This window comes from Salmo trutta, chromosome 13 (assembly GCF_901001165.1).
Source record: "Salmo trutta chromosome 13, fSalTru1.1, whole genome shotgun sequence".
Classification (NCBI taxonomy): Eukaryota; Metazoa; Chordata; class Actinopteri; order Salmoniformes; family Salmonidae; genus Salmo; species Salmo trutta.
The window spans coordinates 84717207-84737412 of record NC_042969.1 but is presented as its reverse complement, the minus strand read 5'-3'; the positions used below and the strand labels follow the sequence as shown (position 1 = coordinate 84737412).

General features: G+C 42.6%; 2 protein-coding genes and 1 pseudogene across 2 annotated transcripts; all 3 read left to right on the top strand.

The window, feature by feature from the left end:
• Nucleotides 1–273: 273 nt before the first annotated feature.
• LOC115206648 (extracellular calcium-sensing receptor-like) lies at nt 274–3742 on the top strand. The gene is made up of 6 exons (XM_029773820.1): nt 274–419; nt 607–895; nt 1079–1837; nt 1931–2158; nt 2547–2670; nt 2836–3742. Exons 1-6 carry the CDS (start codon nt 283–285, stop codon nt 3735–3737), a joined length of 2439 nt encoding a protein of 812 aa, XP_029629680.1. The 5' UTR covers nt 274–282; the 3' UTR covers nt 3738–3742.
• A 1307-nt stretch (nt 3743–5049) lies between these two features.
• On the top strand, nt 5050–9205 carry LOC115206863 (extracellular calcium-sensing receptor-like; annotated as a pseudogene).
• Nucleotides 9206–9692: 487 nt separating this feature from the next.
• LOC115206647 (extracellular calcium-sensing receptor-like) lies at nt 9693–14030 on the top strand. Its single transcript, XM_029773819.1, has 5 exons — nt 9693–9959; nt 10111–10917; nt 12209–12439; nt 12589–12712; nt 12845–14030. Exons 1-5 carry the CDS (start codon nt 9708–9710, stop codon nt 13756–13758), a joined length of 2328 nt encoding a protein of 775 aa, XP_029629679.1. The 5' UTR covers nt 9693–9707; the 3' UTR covers nt 13759–14030.
• Nucleotides 14031–20206: the final 6176 nt, after the last annotated feature.

The window sequence follows — 20206 nt, the reverse complement described above, 5'->3', positions numbered from 1 at the left end:
GCAGCGCAGTGATGATACGTTATTACAATAGAGGAAATAATATCCACAGTGGTCCATAGAGACCGTCCCATTATGCCTGTCTCCGATTGGATAACTCTAGTCCACCATGCCCTGCAGCTATCTTTGTCAGTATAAAACTCAGTGTAGGAGTCTGCTCAGGTCTCAGGTCAGGGATTGAAACCCCTTCAGAGTGTGTATGAGAGTGTGATGCAGCTGCTGTGGGTGGTAGTGGTGGGGTTGTTAGGAGTCTTTGGGGCAGAGGGTACGGAGACTGTCTGTCGGATGCTGGGGAGCCCAGAGTTCCCTCTGCTGTCCAAGGAAGGAGACGTGACTATTGGAGGAGCCTTCTCCATCCACAGCAAAATCACACAGCCCCTGCTCTCCTTCACAGAAACACCACCCCCTCTCACCTGCTCCAGGTAAGCTCCTTCACAGTCACCACTTCTCACCTGCTCCAGGTAAGCTCCTACTCGGTTACAGTTTATTGAATATTTGGCTATTTTATTATTATTATTATTTTTTTAATCAAATTAAACACAACTTTTGTGGTTGTATGCTCATGATTTGTACAACTTTAACTGATATTTTTCTTAACCCTTCCACTAGTGTAAACCTCAGAGAGTTCCGATTTGCTCAGACCATGATCTTCGCCATCGAGGAGATCAACAACAGCAACACTCTGCTTCCAAATGTCTCTATTGGATATCGTATTTATGACAACTGTGGCTCGACTCTGTACTCTATGCGTGCGGCCATGGCCCTGATGAACGGCCAGGAGAGGACGGTGGGAAAGACCTGCATTGGCCAAACAGCAGTTCACGCCATCATCGGAGAGTCAGAGTCCTCCTCCACTATAGTGATGTCACGCACCACCGGTCCTTTCCAAATACCTGTGGTAAGAGGCCCTATAGGACAAGCAATTATACGAGAATTTAAGTCAATCTTGTTTTAGTGTACTCAGTTCCGTCACTTTCTCTCTCCCTCTGTCTCTTCCTTTCTCTTTCTCTCCCACTCCCTGTCTCTCTCCCTTTCTCTCTCTCTCTCTCCCTGTTTCTCTCGTCCTCTCTCTCTTCTTCAGATCAGCCACTCTGCCACATGTGAGTGCCTTAGCAGCAGGAAGGAGTACCCTTCTTTCTTCCGAACCATCGCCAGTGACCTCTATCAGAGCAGAGCCCTGGCCCAGCTGGTCAAGTACTTCGGCTGGAGCTGGGTAGGAGCGGTCAACAGTGACAGTGACTATGGCAACAACGGCATGGCTATCTTCCTGGCTTCAGCCAAGGAGGAGGGTGTCTGTGTGGAATACTCAGAGAAGTTCAGCCGGACGGAGCCAGAGAAGCTGTTAAAGGTCGTTAATGTGATCCGAGGTGGGACGGCCAGGGTGATCGTAGGCTTTCTGGCCCACGTGGAGATGAACAACCTGCTGGAGGAGCTCAGTCTGCAGAACATCACCGGCCTACAGTTTATTGGTGTGGAGGCTTGGATCACTGCAGACAGCCTAGTCACCCCTACTAGCTACAGTGTGCTGGGGGGTTCACTGGGGTTTGCTGTCCAGAAGGCCAACATCAGCGGCTTCTCCGACTTTGTGATAAAACAGTTCTGGGACACGGCATTTCAATGCACAGAGACAAGCCTCCAGGAGAATGCAACAGTGAGTAGGCCTTGTAGTGAGAGTCAGGATCTGATAGAGCTGAGAGAATATAATGCAGATGTGGAAGAGCTCAGATACTCTAGTAATATCTATAAAGCCATATATGCAGTGGCCCACTCTCTGCACAGCTTACTGAAGTGCAAAGAGGGACGCGGATGTGATCAAAATGTGAGAACTGAACCTTGGCAGGTAACAGCAACTAAAAACATCCATTCTCTATTCCTCACTGCCTGTCTATATATCAAAATAAAAAAAACGTATAGTTGTTCCTTTTTTTCACAGGTAGTGGAGTCTCTGAAGCAGGTGAATTTCACCATAAAGACAGGGGACCAGGTGTGGTTTGACAGTACAGGTGCTGCAGCAGCCACGTACGAGGTGGTGAACTGGCAGCGTGGGCCAGACGGAGGGGTCCAGTTTAAACCAGTGGGTTACTATGATGCCTCCCTACCCCCGGGACAACAGTTTGTCCTCAGGACAGAGGACATCATGTGGCCTGGTGGGCTCCAACAGGTACAGTAAATATGTGCCAACAGATGTAAACTAACTGTTTACAAACATAACGTTTCTGAATAAAAGAAGCTTAGCGGTTAGAGCGTTGGGCCAGTAACTGAAAAGTTGCTGGTTCAAAACCCCAAGCGTACAAGGTTAAATATCTGTCGATGTGCCCTTGAGCAAGGTATTTAACCCTAATTTGCTCCAGGGGCTCTGTAATACTATGACTGACCCTGTTAAACAACACATTTCACTCCACCTATCCGGTCTATGTGACAATAAAACATATTTTCCTTCCTTATTGTGTGGCTCATTATTACAATTGAAAACATTTATGTAACAAACCCTGCTGGAGTAAAACATGTAAAATTTACAGTAAACCGTGTATGCTCTCTGTCCCCTGAAGATGCCTGTGTCAGTGTGCAGTGAGAGCTGTCCCCCAGGCACTCGTAAGGCTGTACAGAAAGGAAAGCCTGAATGCTGTTATGACTGTGTCCCATGTTCAGAGGGAGAGATCAGCAACGCTACAGGTACTACAAACCCAACACTCATTCTACACAGAACTTACACAAATTGCGCGATGTGTGTCCTAATCCAGTTTTTCAGAGTTCAGTCCTTGGTCAATGTAATGTCTAGATTATGACATCATGTGTTCTACTTTACTACTAATCATACTAATCATGATTTCCTTTCAGATTCTAATGGCTGCATACACTGCTCTGATGAGTACTGGTCCAATCTCGGCAGAGACAAATGTATATTTAAGGCTATTGAGTTCCTGACCTTTACTGAGGTCATGGGGATTATACTTATGCTTTTCTCCTTGTTTGGAGTGTTTCTAACTGTGCTTGTGGCTATTCTCTACTTGATAAAGAAAGACACTCCCATCGTCAAGGCCAACAACTCTGAGCTGAGCTTCCTGCTGCTCTTCTCCTTGGCTCTGTGTTTTCTGTGTTCTCTTACTTTCATTGGCCGGCCCTCTGAATGGTCCTGTATGCTGCGTCACACAGCGTTTGGGATCACCTTCGTCCTCTGCATCTCTTGTGTTCTGGGGAAAACAATAGTGGTGTTGATGGCCTTCAGGGCTACACTTCCAGCCAGTAATGTCATGAAATGGTTTGGTCCTCCACAGCAGAGGCTCAGTGTTCTGGCTTTCACTCTCATACAGGTCCTGATCTGTGTTCTTTGGTTAACAGTCTCCCCTCCTTTCCCATACAACAATATGAAGACATATAAGGACAAGATCATTCTAGAGTGTGATGTGGGTTCAGCTATTGGTTTCTGGGTTGTGTTGGGGTATATAGGACTGCTGTCTCTCTTGTGCTTTGTGCTGGCTTTTCTGGCTAGGAAGCTGCCTGATAACTTCAATGAGGCCAAATTCATCACCTTCAGCATGCTCATATTCTGTGCAGTCTGGATCACCTTTATCCCAGCTTATGTCAGCTCTCCTGGGAAGTTCACTGTAGCTGTGGAGATTTTTGCTATTCTGGCCTCTAGTTATGGAATGCTCTTCTGTATATTTGCTCCTAAATGTTGTATAATCCTGTTTAAACCTGAGCTAAATACCAAGAAACACATGATGGGGAAAATGAAATGAAATGGAAACTTACAATAAAAACATGTAATGATGCTTTTCCTAAAAATCTTTCCATATGCTGCTCTGCTGGAATACGTAAAACATGTCATTAGAAATGTGTTAAGCTTCAATGCTATTCTGTCAACATACAGTACATGCACCCCACTGCCAGTGAAAGACACAAGCAAATGGCATGTCCTTATTCTGGCAAATACGCTACTGTGTCTTTCCACAAAATGAGTCCCTTTTGGCTAGTGTAACTTGGTGGGAAAAAAAGAAGGTTGATTTCACCTGATTTTAATATTCTGTCATGAAGAGGACATGTTCAACTGAATAAAAAACATGTTTTCCCATCTCAAGAGGCTAAATATATATATTTTGTCAGTGCCTTTGAAAGTTACAGTCCTTAATTGAAACAATACTAAAGCCAACACCCTGCCTCAGTTTTGGTAAAAATCTGTTTAAAAAACGTCTTCATGATCAGTGTCCCTTCCACGGGACGGTTGAGCTAACGTTGGCTAATGAGATTAGTATGAGATTGTAAGTAACAAGAATATTTCCCAGACATATCTGATATTGGCAGAAAGCTTAAATTCTTGTTCATCTAACTGCACTGTCCAATTTACAGTAGCTATTACTATGAAATAATTTCATGCTGTTGTTTGAGGATAGTGCACAATTGTGAACATAGAAAGTTATTAATAACCAACTTAGTCATATTTGTGCAGTCTTGATACAACATTTTTAACAGAAATGCAATAGTTAATTTGATCAGTCTAAAACTTTGCACGTACACTGCCGCCCTCGAGTGGCCAAAATGTATATTGCACCTGGGCTGGAATAATACATTATGGCCATTCTCTTGCATTTCAAAGATAAATGGTACAAAAAAATACTAAAGAACGGTTGGTTTTTTCTTTGTATTATCTTTTACTAGATCTAATGTGTTATATTCTCCTACATTCCTTTCACATTTACACAAACTTCAAAGTGTTTCCTTTCAAATGGTAACAAGAATATGCATATCTTGCTTTAGGTCCTGAGCTACAGGCAGTTAGATTTGAGTTTGTCATTTCAGGCGAAAATTGAAAAAAAGGGGCGGATGCTTAAGAAGTTTTTAAGCATTTCTAGCCTGTCTATCTATGGGTAACAGGGTTGCCGTGTTATGTTCGACCCACTCAGTTTTCCACCACAAAACAAAGAAATGGCCAAGAGTAGACCCGCCTCAGCTGCTTTTACACTGTGATTTGACTAACAGATGTTCCACAAACTATTTAAAAAGGAATAGTTTCACCATATAATTTTATTTTTAATCAGTAACCCCTTTACTGACATGTCCGAGCTAAGCTTCTCTAGTAATGTGTATAAAGCAGTGTATGCTGAAACCCACTCCATACACGACCTGTTGACCTGCAGGCACAGTAAAGGCCAAGGTGTGAATAGGAACTGTGGACACAGAGACAGCATTGAGCCAGGACAGGTGAGACAGCATTGAGTGAGCACAGGTGAGACAGCATCGAGCCAGGACAGATGAGACAGCATCGAGCCAGGACAGGTGAGCGGCTACCTTTATGGCCCACAGATAGTTCATTTTGTTCAACTTATTTGATAACTGACTGACTGGTTTTATGAAAATGACAAATATTTACAATCACACCATTCTACTTCTAAACTACATTAATTATACACTCTTAAAAAAGGTGCTATCTAGAACCTAAAAGGTTCTTCGGCTGTCCCCTTAGGAGAACACTTTGAAGAACGCTTTTTGGTTCCAGGTAGAATCTTTTTGGATTCCGTGTAAAACCCTTTCCACAGAGGGTTCTACATGGAACCAACATGGTTTTATTCAGAACCAAAAAGTGTTCTCCTACCATTGACAGTGTACATAAGTACATGGTGATTATTTTAACGCATGCAGGTGTTGACATACCTATGAGACGTAAACTTCACCATGAAGTCTGGGGAGAGTGTTTTAAAAAATAATTAGAACGGAGAGCCCCCGGCACGTATGAGGTGGTGAATTGGCAGAGAGACCAGGCAGCAGAGACTGTGTTTGTCACAGCGAGGAATTACGATGCCTCTCTTTCTAATGGACAACAGTTTGCCATGAATGGGATAAAGATAGAATGGGCTGGCAATCCCTTAAAGGTACACAATTACACAGAAAACACATGGTAGCAGTTACAGGTACTTTCATAAAACATAGATAATTAGATTAAAGATATTTATATTTGTCGGAGATGACACATACAATGTGTAGGCAGGAATGAATTGAATGATTGTGTGACCAAGGGGGATTAATAATATGTGTGAAAGAGTAAAGAGAGACAGAAAGGTTAGAGGGAGTGAGCAGGTATTGTGTTTCAGAGGCCTTGGTCTGTGTGTAGTGACAGCTGCTTCCCAGGGTTCCTCCAGACAGTGATCAAAAACAATACCAGTCTGCTGTTTGTCCTGTATCCCCCCTGTGCTGCTGGGGAGATCAGCAACCTTACAGGTGAGAAAACTGATACCACAGCCGGCCCCTTAGCCTTAAGCTAAATGTATTTATTTTTGGTCCGGGGGACCCCTAGCGGCCCTTTATGTTTCTTAGTGGATAGAGCTGGGCTCTGACTGATACAAACCAAATCCACTGACCAAAAAGATACATCAACTGTAGAATATGTGTTAACTTTTAGAATATGTGACTCACCACCTGGATTCGGTCTTATGTGGCAAAATTTGAAATTGTGTTTTTTACATTGGATGAAAGTAGAGACTCAGAGCTACAAAATGGTATATCATGCACTGCATTTGAGGAACAATGTGAAAGTAATTCTGCTTTGAAGTTGATCAACTTGTATACTCACTTTTGAGAAAATTGCCTTAGAATGTTTTGGTACCTACTGGAGAGCTCTTCATTGTCTACACCCATTCAGCATCGTTCACACCCTCTTAAGCTTTAGCCCCAAACATCTCGGAGCGCTCTCGGAGCGCACACCTGATGCTCTGGCCAATGATTTGTTTACCTCTGGATAACATGAAAAGAGCCTAACCAGCCAAGCTGTAAAAAATGTAATTGCACTTTTTTCTAGATGTTTACTGACACCGGCCATATTCAACGGGTGTTGTGCACACGTCACGTAACATTAGCTAGCGAGACAGCCAGCTAACGTTAGCTAGTTAAACAACAATGAACAAAGTGCCAACAATGCCACAGTGCTGGGCGCTAATCAACCAAGTTCAATGTTAGTTAGCTAGCTAACATTAGGATCTAACAAGAAAAGCAAACGGCTCTGGGAAGTGACAGCTGCCTATTATAATACACAACTTGATTATAGCGTTTTCCTTGTACATTCCTTATACGTTCCCTGGAATACTGGTCAAATGGAGACAAGAGACGCTGTGTCCCAAAGGGGGTGGCATTTCTCTCATTTGACGAAACCATGGGAATCCTCCTGGCTGCAATTTCATTGGTCGGAGCGTGTTTAACCAAAGTGGTGCCATTGCTCTTCATTCACTTCCAAAATACTTCCATTGAGAGGGCCAACAACTCTGAGCTGAGCTTCCTGCTTCTCTTCTCCTTGACTGTGTTTTCTGTGTTCTCTTACTTTCATTGGCCGGCCCTCTGAGTGGTCCTGTATGCTGCGCCACAGAGCATTTGGGATCACCTTCGTCCTCTGCATCTCTTGTGTTCTGGGGAAAACATTAGTGGTGTTGATGGCCTTCAGGGCTACGCTTCCAGCCAGTAATGTCATGAAATGGTTTGGTCCTCCACAGCAGAGACTCAGTGTTCTGGCTTTCACTCTCATACAGGTCCTGATCTGTGTTCTTTGGTTAACAGTCTCCCCCCCTTTCCCCTACAAGAACATGAATACCTACATGGACAAGATCATTCTAGAGTGTGATGTGGGTTCAGCTATTGGTTTCTGGGCTGTGTTGGGCTATATAGGACTCCTGGCTCTCTTGTGCTTTGTGCTGGCTTTTCTGGCTCGAAAGCTGCCTGATAACTTCAATGAGGCCAAATTCATCACCTTCAGCATGCTCATATTCTGTGCAATCTGGATCACCTTTATCCCAGCTTATGTCAGCTCTCCTGGGAAGTTCACTGTAGCTGTGGAGATATTTGCTATTCTGGCCTCCAGTTTTGGTTTACTTCTCTGTATATTTGCTCCAAAGTATTATATCATATTACTTAAACTTTATACACACTTTAGTATTGAGAGGGGTTGGGGAGGTTGTGGGCATTATAGAGGTACACTGGTTGCCCCCCCCCCCCCCCCCACTCAAAATAGTCAGTATTCTGAAATATTTCTAAAGTTAAGGAAATGTTTGAGTGGATCAAGCTGAGCCGAGAGCAGCGCTGTCTTTCTTTCGATCCTGTCAATATCAACACACTCTCCAACGATGCACTTAGCGACCGTTCTCTCTGCCTAATGTTTTGGGAAACACGTTAAATCTTCGGCTCTTGTAGGAAAGATGCATCGTTAAAAAACTCGTACACCTATGTTTCATCTCTATCGTGAAACAGGGCCCTGGATTGTTCTAGAAGTGAGGATAAATGGTAGGCATGTTTTCTGCTATCCACTTTATGTTTTAATTATTATTTTGGGTATAGGGGAGGGTCACATCTTTTTGTTTTTTTATCTTTCATGGAGAGTTTAGTTAAAATATATATTTCCTGAAGGGAAGGCCATCGATTTTGATTGTAGATAGGTCAGATTTTCTCCTGGTACCACTTATTATAAATAACCTGCAGTACATGTTGACTGATTGAAATAAGTTATTTTCTAGGGACAAATTATAACAAGAAAAACAATAATACTAAACCATTTGCTAATAATCCAAAAACAACTTTGTTGTATTTCTGCCTGAATTACAGTTTCACCGGAAACATTCTGTTTTCCCCAAAAACTCGCCATGTAAAAAAAAAAAAAGGTTTCTTCAGAGAACTCATCTTTTAGAATCTATATTCAGAAGTGACTGAGCCATTGGTTCTGGGAAAGACACACGGGACTGCACTATTCTTACTTAACACCTAATAGGCCAACTGTTTTGTCAATCACTCAGTGAGTGTTATCATTGGTTGAAGCTAAGACATTGAAACAGTTCTAAGCTCCTATAGCATCATACCCATCATTAATGGTAACATATAAAGGAGCCCAGATGGAGCATTGTCAGGATGGTGAGAGGTGAGACACTCGGTGAAAAGCTATGCTGAAGCTAGCCTACCTCCTTGTGATCACTCTGCTGATAGTGACAGCTAAGGCTGGGCAGCCTGTGTGCAGACCTTATGGAACAAAAGAACTGTCACAGTTCTCAAAGGAGGGAGACATCAACTTAGGAGGTATTTTCTCCTTTCACCAAAACCCAGTCAGTTTGCATCCAACTCTGCATGTCAACCCAGGAAGCATCCAGTGTGAAGGGTAAGAAAATGTTGAATAGTTCGGTGTGAATCATAATGCTTATGTCTCTGTTCACATGGACAAACATGTATGATCACAGGTGTGTAAGAGAAATTATATTCAAAAAGTGTTAAACTGTCTGTCTCTGGCTGGGACTGACTAAATGCTTTATTGGTCTGTCTCTGGCTGGGATTTCACTGACTAAATGCTTTATACGTCTGTCTCTGGCTGGGGTTTTCACTGACTAAATGCTTTATAGGTCTCTGGCTGTGTTTTCACTGACTAAATTCTTTATACGTCTGTCTCTGGCTGGGGTTTTCACTGACTAAAGGCTTTATACGTCTGTCTCTGGCTGGGGTTTTCACTGACTAAATGCTTTATAGGTCTGTCTCTGGCTGGGTTTTCACTGACTAAAGGCTTTATACGTCTGTCTCTGGCTGGGGTTTTCACTGACTAAATGCTTTATAGGTCTGTCTCTGGCTGGGTTTTCACTGACTAAACGCTTTATACGTCTCTCTCTGGCTGGGATTTCTCTGACTAAAACTGAAGTGACAGTACTAGAAGTCCTCTCTGCAGGCTGGACCCAGGTGAGCTCCAGTATGCCCAAACTATGATCTTTGCCATAGAGGAGATCAATAACAGTTCTGAGCTGCTGCCAGGGCTGTCTCTGGGCTATAGGATCTTTGACTCGTGCCCCAGCATCCCCCTTTCTGTGCGGGCGTCCCTTTCTCTGATGAATGGATATGAGGAGGAGCCACAGAGCTGCACCAAGCCCTCCACTGTGTATGCTGTCATAGGGGAGACTACCTCCACCTCCACTATAGCCATGGCACGCACCATGGGGCCCTTCCACATACCAGTGGTGAGTCAGGGAGTGTATGTGTGTATGTATTGAGAGAGTGAAAGGCAGAGATGATACTATGTGAAAATACTGCCGTGCCCACGTGCTACTTTTACAGAACGGCAACGTTGGAGCAGTGTGTTAGAAACGTCTGTCTTTGTTGTCTTTCCAGCTCAGTCATTCAGCCACCTGTGCTTGTCTGAGTAACAGAAGGCAATACCCTTCCTTCTTCAGAACCATCCCCAGTGACCACTACCAGAGCAGAGCCCTGGCCCAGCTGGTCAAACACTTTGGCTGGAGCTGGGTGGGGGCCATCAGAACCAACAGTGACTATGGTAACAATGGCATGGCCACCTTCCTGAAAGCAGCGTCCAGTGAAGGGGTGTGTGTAGACTACTCAGTGGCAATCTACAGGACCGACCCCAGAGAGTGGTTCCTGAAGGTGGTGGACATCATTAAACAGTCCACCTCCAAGGTGATCGTGGCGTTCGCAGACGGCACAGACCTGGAAATCCTGATAAAAGAGCTGTACCTGCAGAATGTGACGGGGTTGCAGTGGGTGGGTAGTGAGGGATGGATCACCTACCGTTACATCGCTTCCCACGTCAACTACGCCGTGGTCCAGGGGGCGGTGGGCTTCGCTGTACCCAACGCGGTCATCCCCGGCCTGGGGGAGTTCTTGGCCAACAGGCGGCCCTCCACCCAGCTGGGGGACAGGGGTCTGGTGGAGTTGTGGGAGAGCGTGTTCAGCTGTAGCATGACTCCTGGCTCCCCGGTCAGAGCCTGCACAGGGAGGGAATCCCTGAGAGACACGGGCTCCCGCTACACAGATGTGTCAGACGCTAGTCTGCTCAACAACATCTACAAGGCTGTGTATGCTGTGGCTCACGCTCTACACCTGCTCACTACCTGTCAGAGTGGACAGGGGCCTTTTCAAGATAACACGTGTGCAGCCAGGGATAAAATAGAGCCGTGGCAGGTAAAGTAACTCTGTGGCTTTACTAAGCCAACAAATAACACCTGTAGCCTGTAACTATGTGGCTTTACTAAGCCAACAAATAACACCTGTAGCCTGTAACTATATGGCATTACTAAGCCAACAAATAACACCTGTAGCCTGTAACTATGTGGTGTTACTAAGCTAACAAATAACGCCTGTAACTATGTGGCTTTACAAAGCTAACAAATAACACCTGTAGCCTGTAACTATGTGGTGTTACTAAGCCAACAAATAACACCTGTAGCCTGTAACTATGTGGTGTTACTAAGCCAACAAATAACGCCTGTAACTATGTGGCTTTACTAAGCTAACAAATAACACCTGTAGCCTGTAACTATGTGGCGTTACTAAGCTCACATATAACACCTGTAACTAAGTGGCTTTACTAAGCTAACAAATAACACCTGTAGCCTGTAACTATATGGCGTTACCAAGCCAACAAATAACACCTGTAGCCTGTAACTATGTGGTGTTACTAAGCTAACAAATAACGCCTGTAACTATGTGGCTTTACTAAGCTAACAAATAACACCTGTAGCCTGTAACTATGTGGTGTTACTAAGCCAACAAATAACACCTGTAGCCTGTAACTATGTGGTGTTACTAAGCCAACAAATAACGCCTGTAACTATGTGGCTTTACTAAGCTAACAAATAACACCTGTAGCCTGTAACTATGTGGTGTTACTAAGCCAACAAATAACACCTTTTGCCTATGACACGAGGTCAGGTGGAGAACGTAAGGTTGTGTTAAAAAAATACCTCTGGGCCTCCCGAGTAGCGTAGTGGTCTAAGGCACTGCATCGCAGTTGCTAGATGTGCCAATAGAAATTCTGGTTTTGAGTCCAGGCTCTGTCGCAGCTGGCCGGGACCTGGAAACCCATGGGGCGGCGCACAATTGGCCCAGAATCATCTGGGTTAGGAGAGGGTTTTGCTGGCAGGGATGTCCTTGTCCCATCGCGCTCTAGCAACTCCTCTGGCAGGCCGGGCGCATGCACGCTGACACGGTCGCCAAGTGCACAGTGTTTCCTACGACACATTGGTGCGGATGGCTTCTGGGTTAAACAAGTAGTGTGTCAAGAAGCAGTGCCGCTTGGTTAGGGGCGTGTTTCGGAGGACGCATGGCTCTCAACCTTTGCCTCTCCCAAGTCCATACGGGAATTGCAGTGATGAGACAAGGACTGTAACTACCAATTAGATGCAACGAAATTGGGGAAAAAAAGGGGAAAAAGTTCAAAATCAACACCACTTATTTTATTTTCTTCCTCCAGGTGTTACATTACTTGACCCAGGTGAATTTCACCACTAAGCATGGTGAGAGGGTGTTCTTTGATGATCAGGGGGACCCATCGGCGCGCTACGCCCTGGTCAACTGGCAGATGGATAACACAGGGAACATCTTGTTTGAGACCATTGGCTACTATGATGCCTCACAACCAGAGGGCCAGAAGTTTGAGATGAAGGAAGGTGTGAGTGCTGTCTGGGCAGACAATCAGCCTGAGGTGAAGACTTCTTATGGAGAAGCATCTATTAATCATTCAACACAACTGTGACTGTTCCATTAAGAGTTTTGCATTAAAGTATGCTGTATACTTGTGTGTGTTTAAATATGAGTGATCCCTTGGCGTAAAAGGGTGTCTGTGTGTTCCAGGTACCCAGGTCTATCTGCAGTGAGAGCTGTCTGCCAGGGACACGCAGGGCCTTCGTTAAGGGGAAACCTTTCTGTTGCTTTGACTGCATCGCCTGTGCAGACGGGGAATTCAGCAACACCACAAGTGAGACCTCAGGACTCGCAGCCTTTACGCTAGCCTTCATCCTGTTCATGTTGGGAAAAATCTCAGCCAGCACTTTACTGGTCTATCTGAAGATGTACTCGCTGTACATAATCAAACTATTTATGCTTTCAGATGCAGTGACATGTACAACATGCCCCCCCGAGTACAAGTCAAATGAAGAGAGGAATAACTGCAATTTGAAAGGCATTGAATACCTCACCTTCAAGGAACTCATGGGTATACTGTTGGTAGTATTCTCTGTGTTTGGTGGGTTTCTGACAATGACAATAGCACTGATATTCTTCCACTACAGAAAGACTCCCATCGTCAGGGCCAACAACTCTGAGCTGAGCTTCCTGCTGCTCTTCTCCTTGACTCTGTGCTTTCTGTGTTCTCTTACCTTCATTGGCCGGCCCTCTGAATGGTCCTGTATGCTGCGCCACACAGCGTTTGGGATCACCTTCGTCCTCTGCATCTCTTGTGTTCTGGGGAAAACAATAGTGGTGTTGATGGCCTTCAGGGCTACACTTCCAGCCAGTAATGTCATGAAATGGTTTGGGCTTCCACAGCAGAGGCTCAGTGTTCTGGCTTTCACTCTCATACAGGTCCTGATCTGTGCTCTTTGGTTAACAGTCTCACCTCCTTTCCCCTACAACAATATGAAGACATATAAGGACAAGATCATTCTAGAGTGTGATGTGGGTTCAGCTATTGGTTTCTGGGCTGTGTTGGGCTATATAGGACTCCTGGCTCTCTTGTGCTTTGTGCTGGCTTTTCTGGCTAGGAAGCTGCCTGATAACTTCAATGAGGCCAAATTCATCACCTTCAGCATGCTCATATTCTGTGCAGTCTGGATCACCTTTATCCCAGCTTATGTCAGCTCTCCTGGGAAGTTCACTGTAGCTGTGGAGATCTTTGCAATTCTGGCCTCTAGTTATGGAATGCTCTTTTGTATATTTCTCCCAAAATGCTACATAATTTTATGTAAACCAGAGAAAAACACCAAAAAACATTTGATGGGAAAAACGTCATCAAAAGCACTGTGACTTTGTTACAACACCTTTTGAATATATTTTTACATTACTGACTTTAAAATGTTTTGATGTTAGATGATATTGTTTATAAAGTTTTTGTTTAATTGAATGTTTTTAGATAATATTACAGCGCGTAATTTCATCTCATATCTTTATATCCTTATCTGTGTAATATGCAAGAAACTATGGCTGATAATGGTTTCTCTGCTAATTTCTCAGAGATCTCTTCTCAACTGTGATAATAACCATTGAAACTCAGTGAAACTAATAAAATGTTGAAATCACTTCTGTCAGTTATTTTAAAAGGTAAAATCACTACACCAAAACAATGAAATCACCATGCTGCTTATTTTTGGCAACACTTCATTTTAAGGGGTCTTTACGTGTAATTACGCTGTAACAAGTAATGTGGTTAATTGTATAGTTACCCTGAAATAGCAATATTTAACTGGTGGTAACTGCAGTTTGTGATTAGAGGTGTAACACCATGCTTGTTACCATGCTTATTTCAAATGAGTTTCCATTCAATTTAGTGTGTAGTTTCTTCTCAACTGCATCCTATTCAGTAATAATTGTCACAAGGTTGTACTATCTTGTGGACAAATGCGCTGGGTGTCCGAGATTACAAATGTTGAGTCAATAGGCTCTCATTACCAACCTGTGAAAGCGAACTCTTCAAAAAATATCCACTCAATGTTGTTGACAGCAATATCCCCTCCCCCCCAAAAAATGTACCATCTGGGTTTACTAAAACAGATCAGATATAGATCCACCTTACTGACTAGGGTCTACCATATGAATGTCATCCCAGATTATAATATTTTTTACTTATAATTAATGTTATGACAAGCTGAACCTCCTTGCCAACCAAGTGAGAGGATAAAACCACAACTACGCCACATAATACATGTAATATCTGCATAAGCAAAATGTAATTACTAGGAGTTACACAGGCTTTCTCGAGTTAAAATGAAGTGTATTTCTATGTAATTACTAGGTGTTACACAGGCTTTCTCGAGTTAAAATGAAGTGTATTTCTATGTAATTAATAGGTGTTACACAGGCTTTCTCGAGTTAAAATGAAGTGTATTTCTATGTAATTACTAGGAGTTACACAGGCTTTCTCGAGTTAAAATGAAGTGTATTTCTATGTAATTACTAGGTGTTACACAGGCTTTCTCGAGTTAAAATGAAGTGTATTTCTATGTACTTATTACTCATTACCAAGTCAAAATACCTACAAAAGATGAGCTTCTACTTCAGTCAACTTTATTGAAACATGATTTTATACATAGACAGAGTTGAAGTCGGAAGATTGCATACACCTTAGCCAAATAAATTTAAACTCAGTTTTTCACAATTCCTGACATTTAATCCTACTAATAATTCCCTGTCTTAGGTCAGTTAGGATCACCACTTTATTTTAAGAACGTGAAAAGTCAGACTAATAGTAGAGAGAATGATTTATTTCAGCTTTTATTTCTTTCATCACATTCCCAGTGGGTCAGAAGTTTACACACACTCAATTAGTATCTGGTAGCATTGCCTATAAAGTATCTAACTTGGGTCAAACGTTTCAGGTAGCCTTCCACAAGCTTCCCACAATAATTTGGGGGAATTTTGGCCCATTCCTCCTGACAGAGCTGCTGTAACTGAGTCAGGTTTGTAGGCCTCTTTGCTAGCACATGTGTTTTCAGTTATGCCCACAAATGTTCTATAGGATTGAGGTCAGGGCTTTGTGATGGCCACTTCCATATCTTGACTTTGTTGTCTTTAAGCCATTTTGCCACAACTTTGGAAGTATGCTTGGGGTCATTGTCCATTTGGAAGACCCATTTGCGACCAAGCTTTAACTTCCTGACTGATGTCTTGAGATGTTGCTTCAATATATCCACATAATTATCCTGCCTCATGATGCCATCTATTTTGTGAAGTGTACCCGTCCCTCCTGCAGCAAACCACCCCTACAACATGATGCTGCCACCCCCGTGCTTCACGGTTGGGATGGTGTTCTTCGGCTTGCAAGCATCCCCCTTTTTCCTCCAAACGTAACGATGGTCAGTATGGCCAAACAGTTATATATTTTTTTCATCAGACCAGAGGACATTTCTCCAAAAAGTATGATCTTTGTCCCCATGTGCAGTTGCAAACCGTAGTCTGACTTTTTAATGGCGGTTTTGGAGCAGTGGCTTCTTCCTTGCTGAGCGGCCTTCCAGATTATGTCAACATAGGACTCGTTTTACTGTGGATATAGATACTTTTGCACCTGTTTCCTCCAGCATCTTCACAAGGTCCTTTGCTGAGGTTCTGGGATTGATTTGCACTTTTCGCACTAAAGTACGTTCATCTCTAGGAGACAGTACATGTCTCCTTCCCGAGCGGCATGATGGCTGCGTGGTCCCATGGTGTTTATATTTGCGTACTATTGTATGTACAGATGAACGTGGTACCTGCATGCGTTTGGAAATTGCTCCCAAGAATGAACCAGACTTGTGGAGGTCTACAATTTATGGATTTCTTTTGATTTTATCATGATGTCAAACAAAGAGGCACTGAGTTTGAAGGTTGGCCTTGAAATAAATCCACAGGTACACCTCCAATTGACTCAAATTATGTCAATTAGCCTATCAAAAGCTTCTAAAGCCATGACATCATTTTCTGCAATTTCCCAAGCTTTTTAAAGGGACAGTCAACTTAGTGTATGTAAACTTCTGACCCACTGGAATTAGTCGCATGGAATAGCCTTAATTTCTCAGATCAAGAATAGACTGACGAGTTTCAGAGGAAAGTTCTTTGTTTCTGGCCATTTTGAGCCTGTAATCGTATCCACAAATACTGATGCTCCAGATACTCAACTAGTCTAAAGAAGGCCAGTTTTATTGCTTCTTTATTAGTACAACAGTTTTCAGCTGTGCTAACTTAATTGCAAAAGGGTTTTCTAATGATCAATTAGCCTTTTAAAATGATAAACTTGGATTAGATAAAACCACCTGCCATTGGAACACAGGAATGATGGTTGCTGATAACGGGTCTTTGAACGCCTATCCATTAAAAATCTGCTGTTTCCAGCTACAATAGTAATTTACAACATTAACAATGTCTACACTGTATTTCTAATCAATTTGATGTTATTTTAATGGCCAAAGAATGTGTCTTTCAAAAACAAGGACATTTCTAAGTGACCCCAAACTTTTGAAGGGTAGTGTATATATTTTAAAAAATCTTTGAAATGCAAGAGAAACGCAATACAATCAGATAGGAGTTTAGGTGTAAGTCAGATTTTGGCCACCAGATGGAAGCAGTGTGTGCAAAGTTACAGACTGAGCCAGTGAAGCATTACATTACCACACTATATTTTGGATCAAGTCTGCCAGGAGTTTGCCCAAATGTGCCAAGTTGGTCAATTGATACATTTTCAAGTACATGACTATAGAGAACATACAAAAATCCTATGATAATAAAAAAATGAAAGTTTACATGTCATACATCATGGATATATTAGCTTCCCTGCAGAAAAGACACAAACCTTCACAAATCTAGATGGCCAGGCGGGGTGGGTATGAGGCCAGAGACAGCAGGGGTTCAAACTGTAGAGCCCAGTTCCTACATTTGAATATAAAAATTGATTTTATCAAACAAAACCATGCTACATTTTATCTCTGGGACCCTCAGAATGACAAATCAGAGAAAGATTACTGAATGTAAGTACATTATTTAACTTCAGAGGTGAATGTATCAAACCGGTTGCAGTGATAAAAGTGTTTTGTAGTTGTGCACTCTCATCAAACAACATGGTCTTTTTTTACTGTAATAGCTACTGTAAATTGGACACTGCAGAAAGATTAAGTTAGGGCTAGGGGCAGTATTTACACGGCCGGATAAAAAACGTACCCGATTTAATCTGGTTACTCCACCTGCCCAGTAACTAAAATATGCATATAATTATTGGCTTTGGATAGAAAACACCCTAAAGTTTCTAAAACTGTTTGAATGGTGTCTGTGAGTATAACAGAACTCATATGGCAGGCAAAAACCTGAGAAGATTTCATGCAGGAAGTGGCCTGTCTGACAAGGTGTTGTTCTTCTTGCCTCTGTTTATTGAAGACTGAGGATCTTTGCTGTAACGTGACACTTCCTACGGCTCCCATAGGCTCTCAGAGCCCGAGAAAAAGCTGAACGATATCGAGGCAGCCTCTGGCTGAAACACATTATCGCCTTTGACAAGTGGCCGATCAGAGGACAATGGGCTTAGGCGCATGCCCGAGTCGACCCCATGCTTTATTTTCTTTCGTCTGTTTACCTAATTGCAGATTCCCGGTCGGAATATTATCGCTTTTTTACAAGAAAAATGGCATAAAAATTGATTTTAAACAGCGGTTGACATGCTTCGAAGTACGGTAATGAAATATTTAGAAATCTTTTGTCACGAAATGCACCGTGCGCGTGACCCTTATTTACCATTCGGATAGTGTCTTGAACGCACGAACAAAACGCCGCTGTTTGAACATTATTTGGGACCAAACCAACATTTGTTATTGAAGTAGAAGTCCTGGGAGTGCATTCTGACGAAGAACACCAAAGGTAATCAAACTTTTCTAATAGTAAATCGGAGTTTGGTGAAGGCTAAACTTGCTGGGTGTCTAAATAGCTAGCCCTGTGATGCCGGGCTATCTACTTAGAATATTGCAAAATGTGCTTTCACCGAAAAGCTATTTTAAAATCGGACATATCAACTGCATAGAGGAGTTCTGTATCTATAATTCTTAAAATATTTGTTATGCTTTTTGTGAACGTTTATCGTGAGTAATTTAATAAATTGTTAGTAAATTCGCCGGAAGTTTGCGGGGGGTATGCTAGTTCTGAACGTCACATGCTTATGTAAAAAGCTGGTTTTTGATATAAATATGAACTTGATTGAACAAAACATGCATGTATTGTATAACATAATGTCCTAGGGTTGTCATCTGATGAAGATCATCAAAGGTTAGCGTTGCATTTAGCTGTCTTCTGGGTTTTTGTGACATTATATGCTAGCTTGAAAAATGGGTGTCTGATTATTTCTGGCTGGGTACTCTGCTGACATAATCTAATGTTTTGCTTTCGTTGTAAAGCCTTTTTGAAATCGGACAGTGTGGTTAGATTAACGAGAGTCTTGTCTTTAAAATGCTGTAAAATAGTCATATGTTTGAGAAATTGAAGTAATAGCATTTCTAAGGTATTTGAATAACGCGCCACAGGATTCCACTGGCTGTTACGTAGGTGGGACGATTTCGTCCCGCCGGCCCTAGAGAGGTTAACAAGCATTTAAGCTTTCTGCCCATGTAAGACATGTCTATGTCCTGGAAAGTTGGTTATTGTTTACAATGTCATTCTAGTCACATTAGTGCACATTATCCCATAGAGGATAAAAAGTTCCCCCTCAACAAGCCCTGTCACTTGGGTAATATTTGGGGGTTTTCCATGTCTGTTCCATCACATGTCGGGGCGACAGGTAGCCTAGTGGTTAGAGTGTTGGACTAGTAACCGAAATGTTGCAAGATCGAATCACTGAGCTGACAAGGTAAAATGAATCTGTCGTTCTGCCCCTGAACAAGGCGGTTAACCCACTGTTCCTAGGCTGTCATTGAAAATAAGAATTTGTTCTTAACTGACTTGCCTAGTTAAATAAAGGTAAAATAGGAAGTTGGGACCCTTCAGTTGCAAAGAGCTCAAAGTGTCACTAACAGAACAAAACCAAGTTAGAGTAGGAAGCATTTCCACCCTTTCACCTCAGTTGTACTATATAACTTTCATGTGATTATAGTTTTTTAAATCTTTCCCCCAAAGGCATTAATTCCTTTCAAATTAGACAGATTACATGTAACATTGTAAGTACTTCCTACAACATATAATTTCCTTTAACAAGAAGCAGGCTGTCACGACCGTTGTTGTAAGAATCGGACCAAAATGCAGCATGGTTTAGGTTCATCATCTTTATTACCCCTTATCTCCGCTCACTGGTCACCATAGCAGCACCCACCTGTAGCACGCGCTCCAGCAGGTATATCTCTCTGGTCACCCCTAAAGCCAACTCCTCCTTTGGTCGTCTCTCCTTCCAGTTCTCAGCTGCCAATGATTGGAACGAACTACAAAAATCTCTAAAACTGGAAACACTTATCTCCCTCACTAGCTTTAAGCACCAGCTGTCAGAGCAGCTCACAGATCTCTGCACCTGTACATAGCCCATCTTTAATTGAGCCCAAACTACTACCTTTTCCCCTACTGTATTTATTTATTTTATTTATTTTGCTCCTTTGCACCATATTATTTATATTTTAACTTTTAACTTTCTTCAAACTACAAATCTACCATTCCAGTGTTTTTTCTTGCCATACTTTATTTACTTTGCCACCATGGCATTTTTTTGCCTTTACCTCCATTATCTCACATCATTTGCTCACATTGTATATAGTCTTATTTT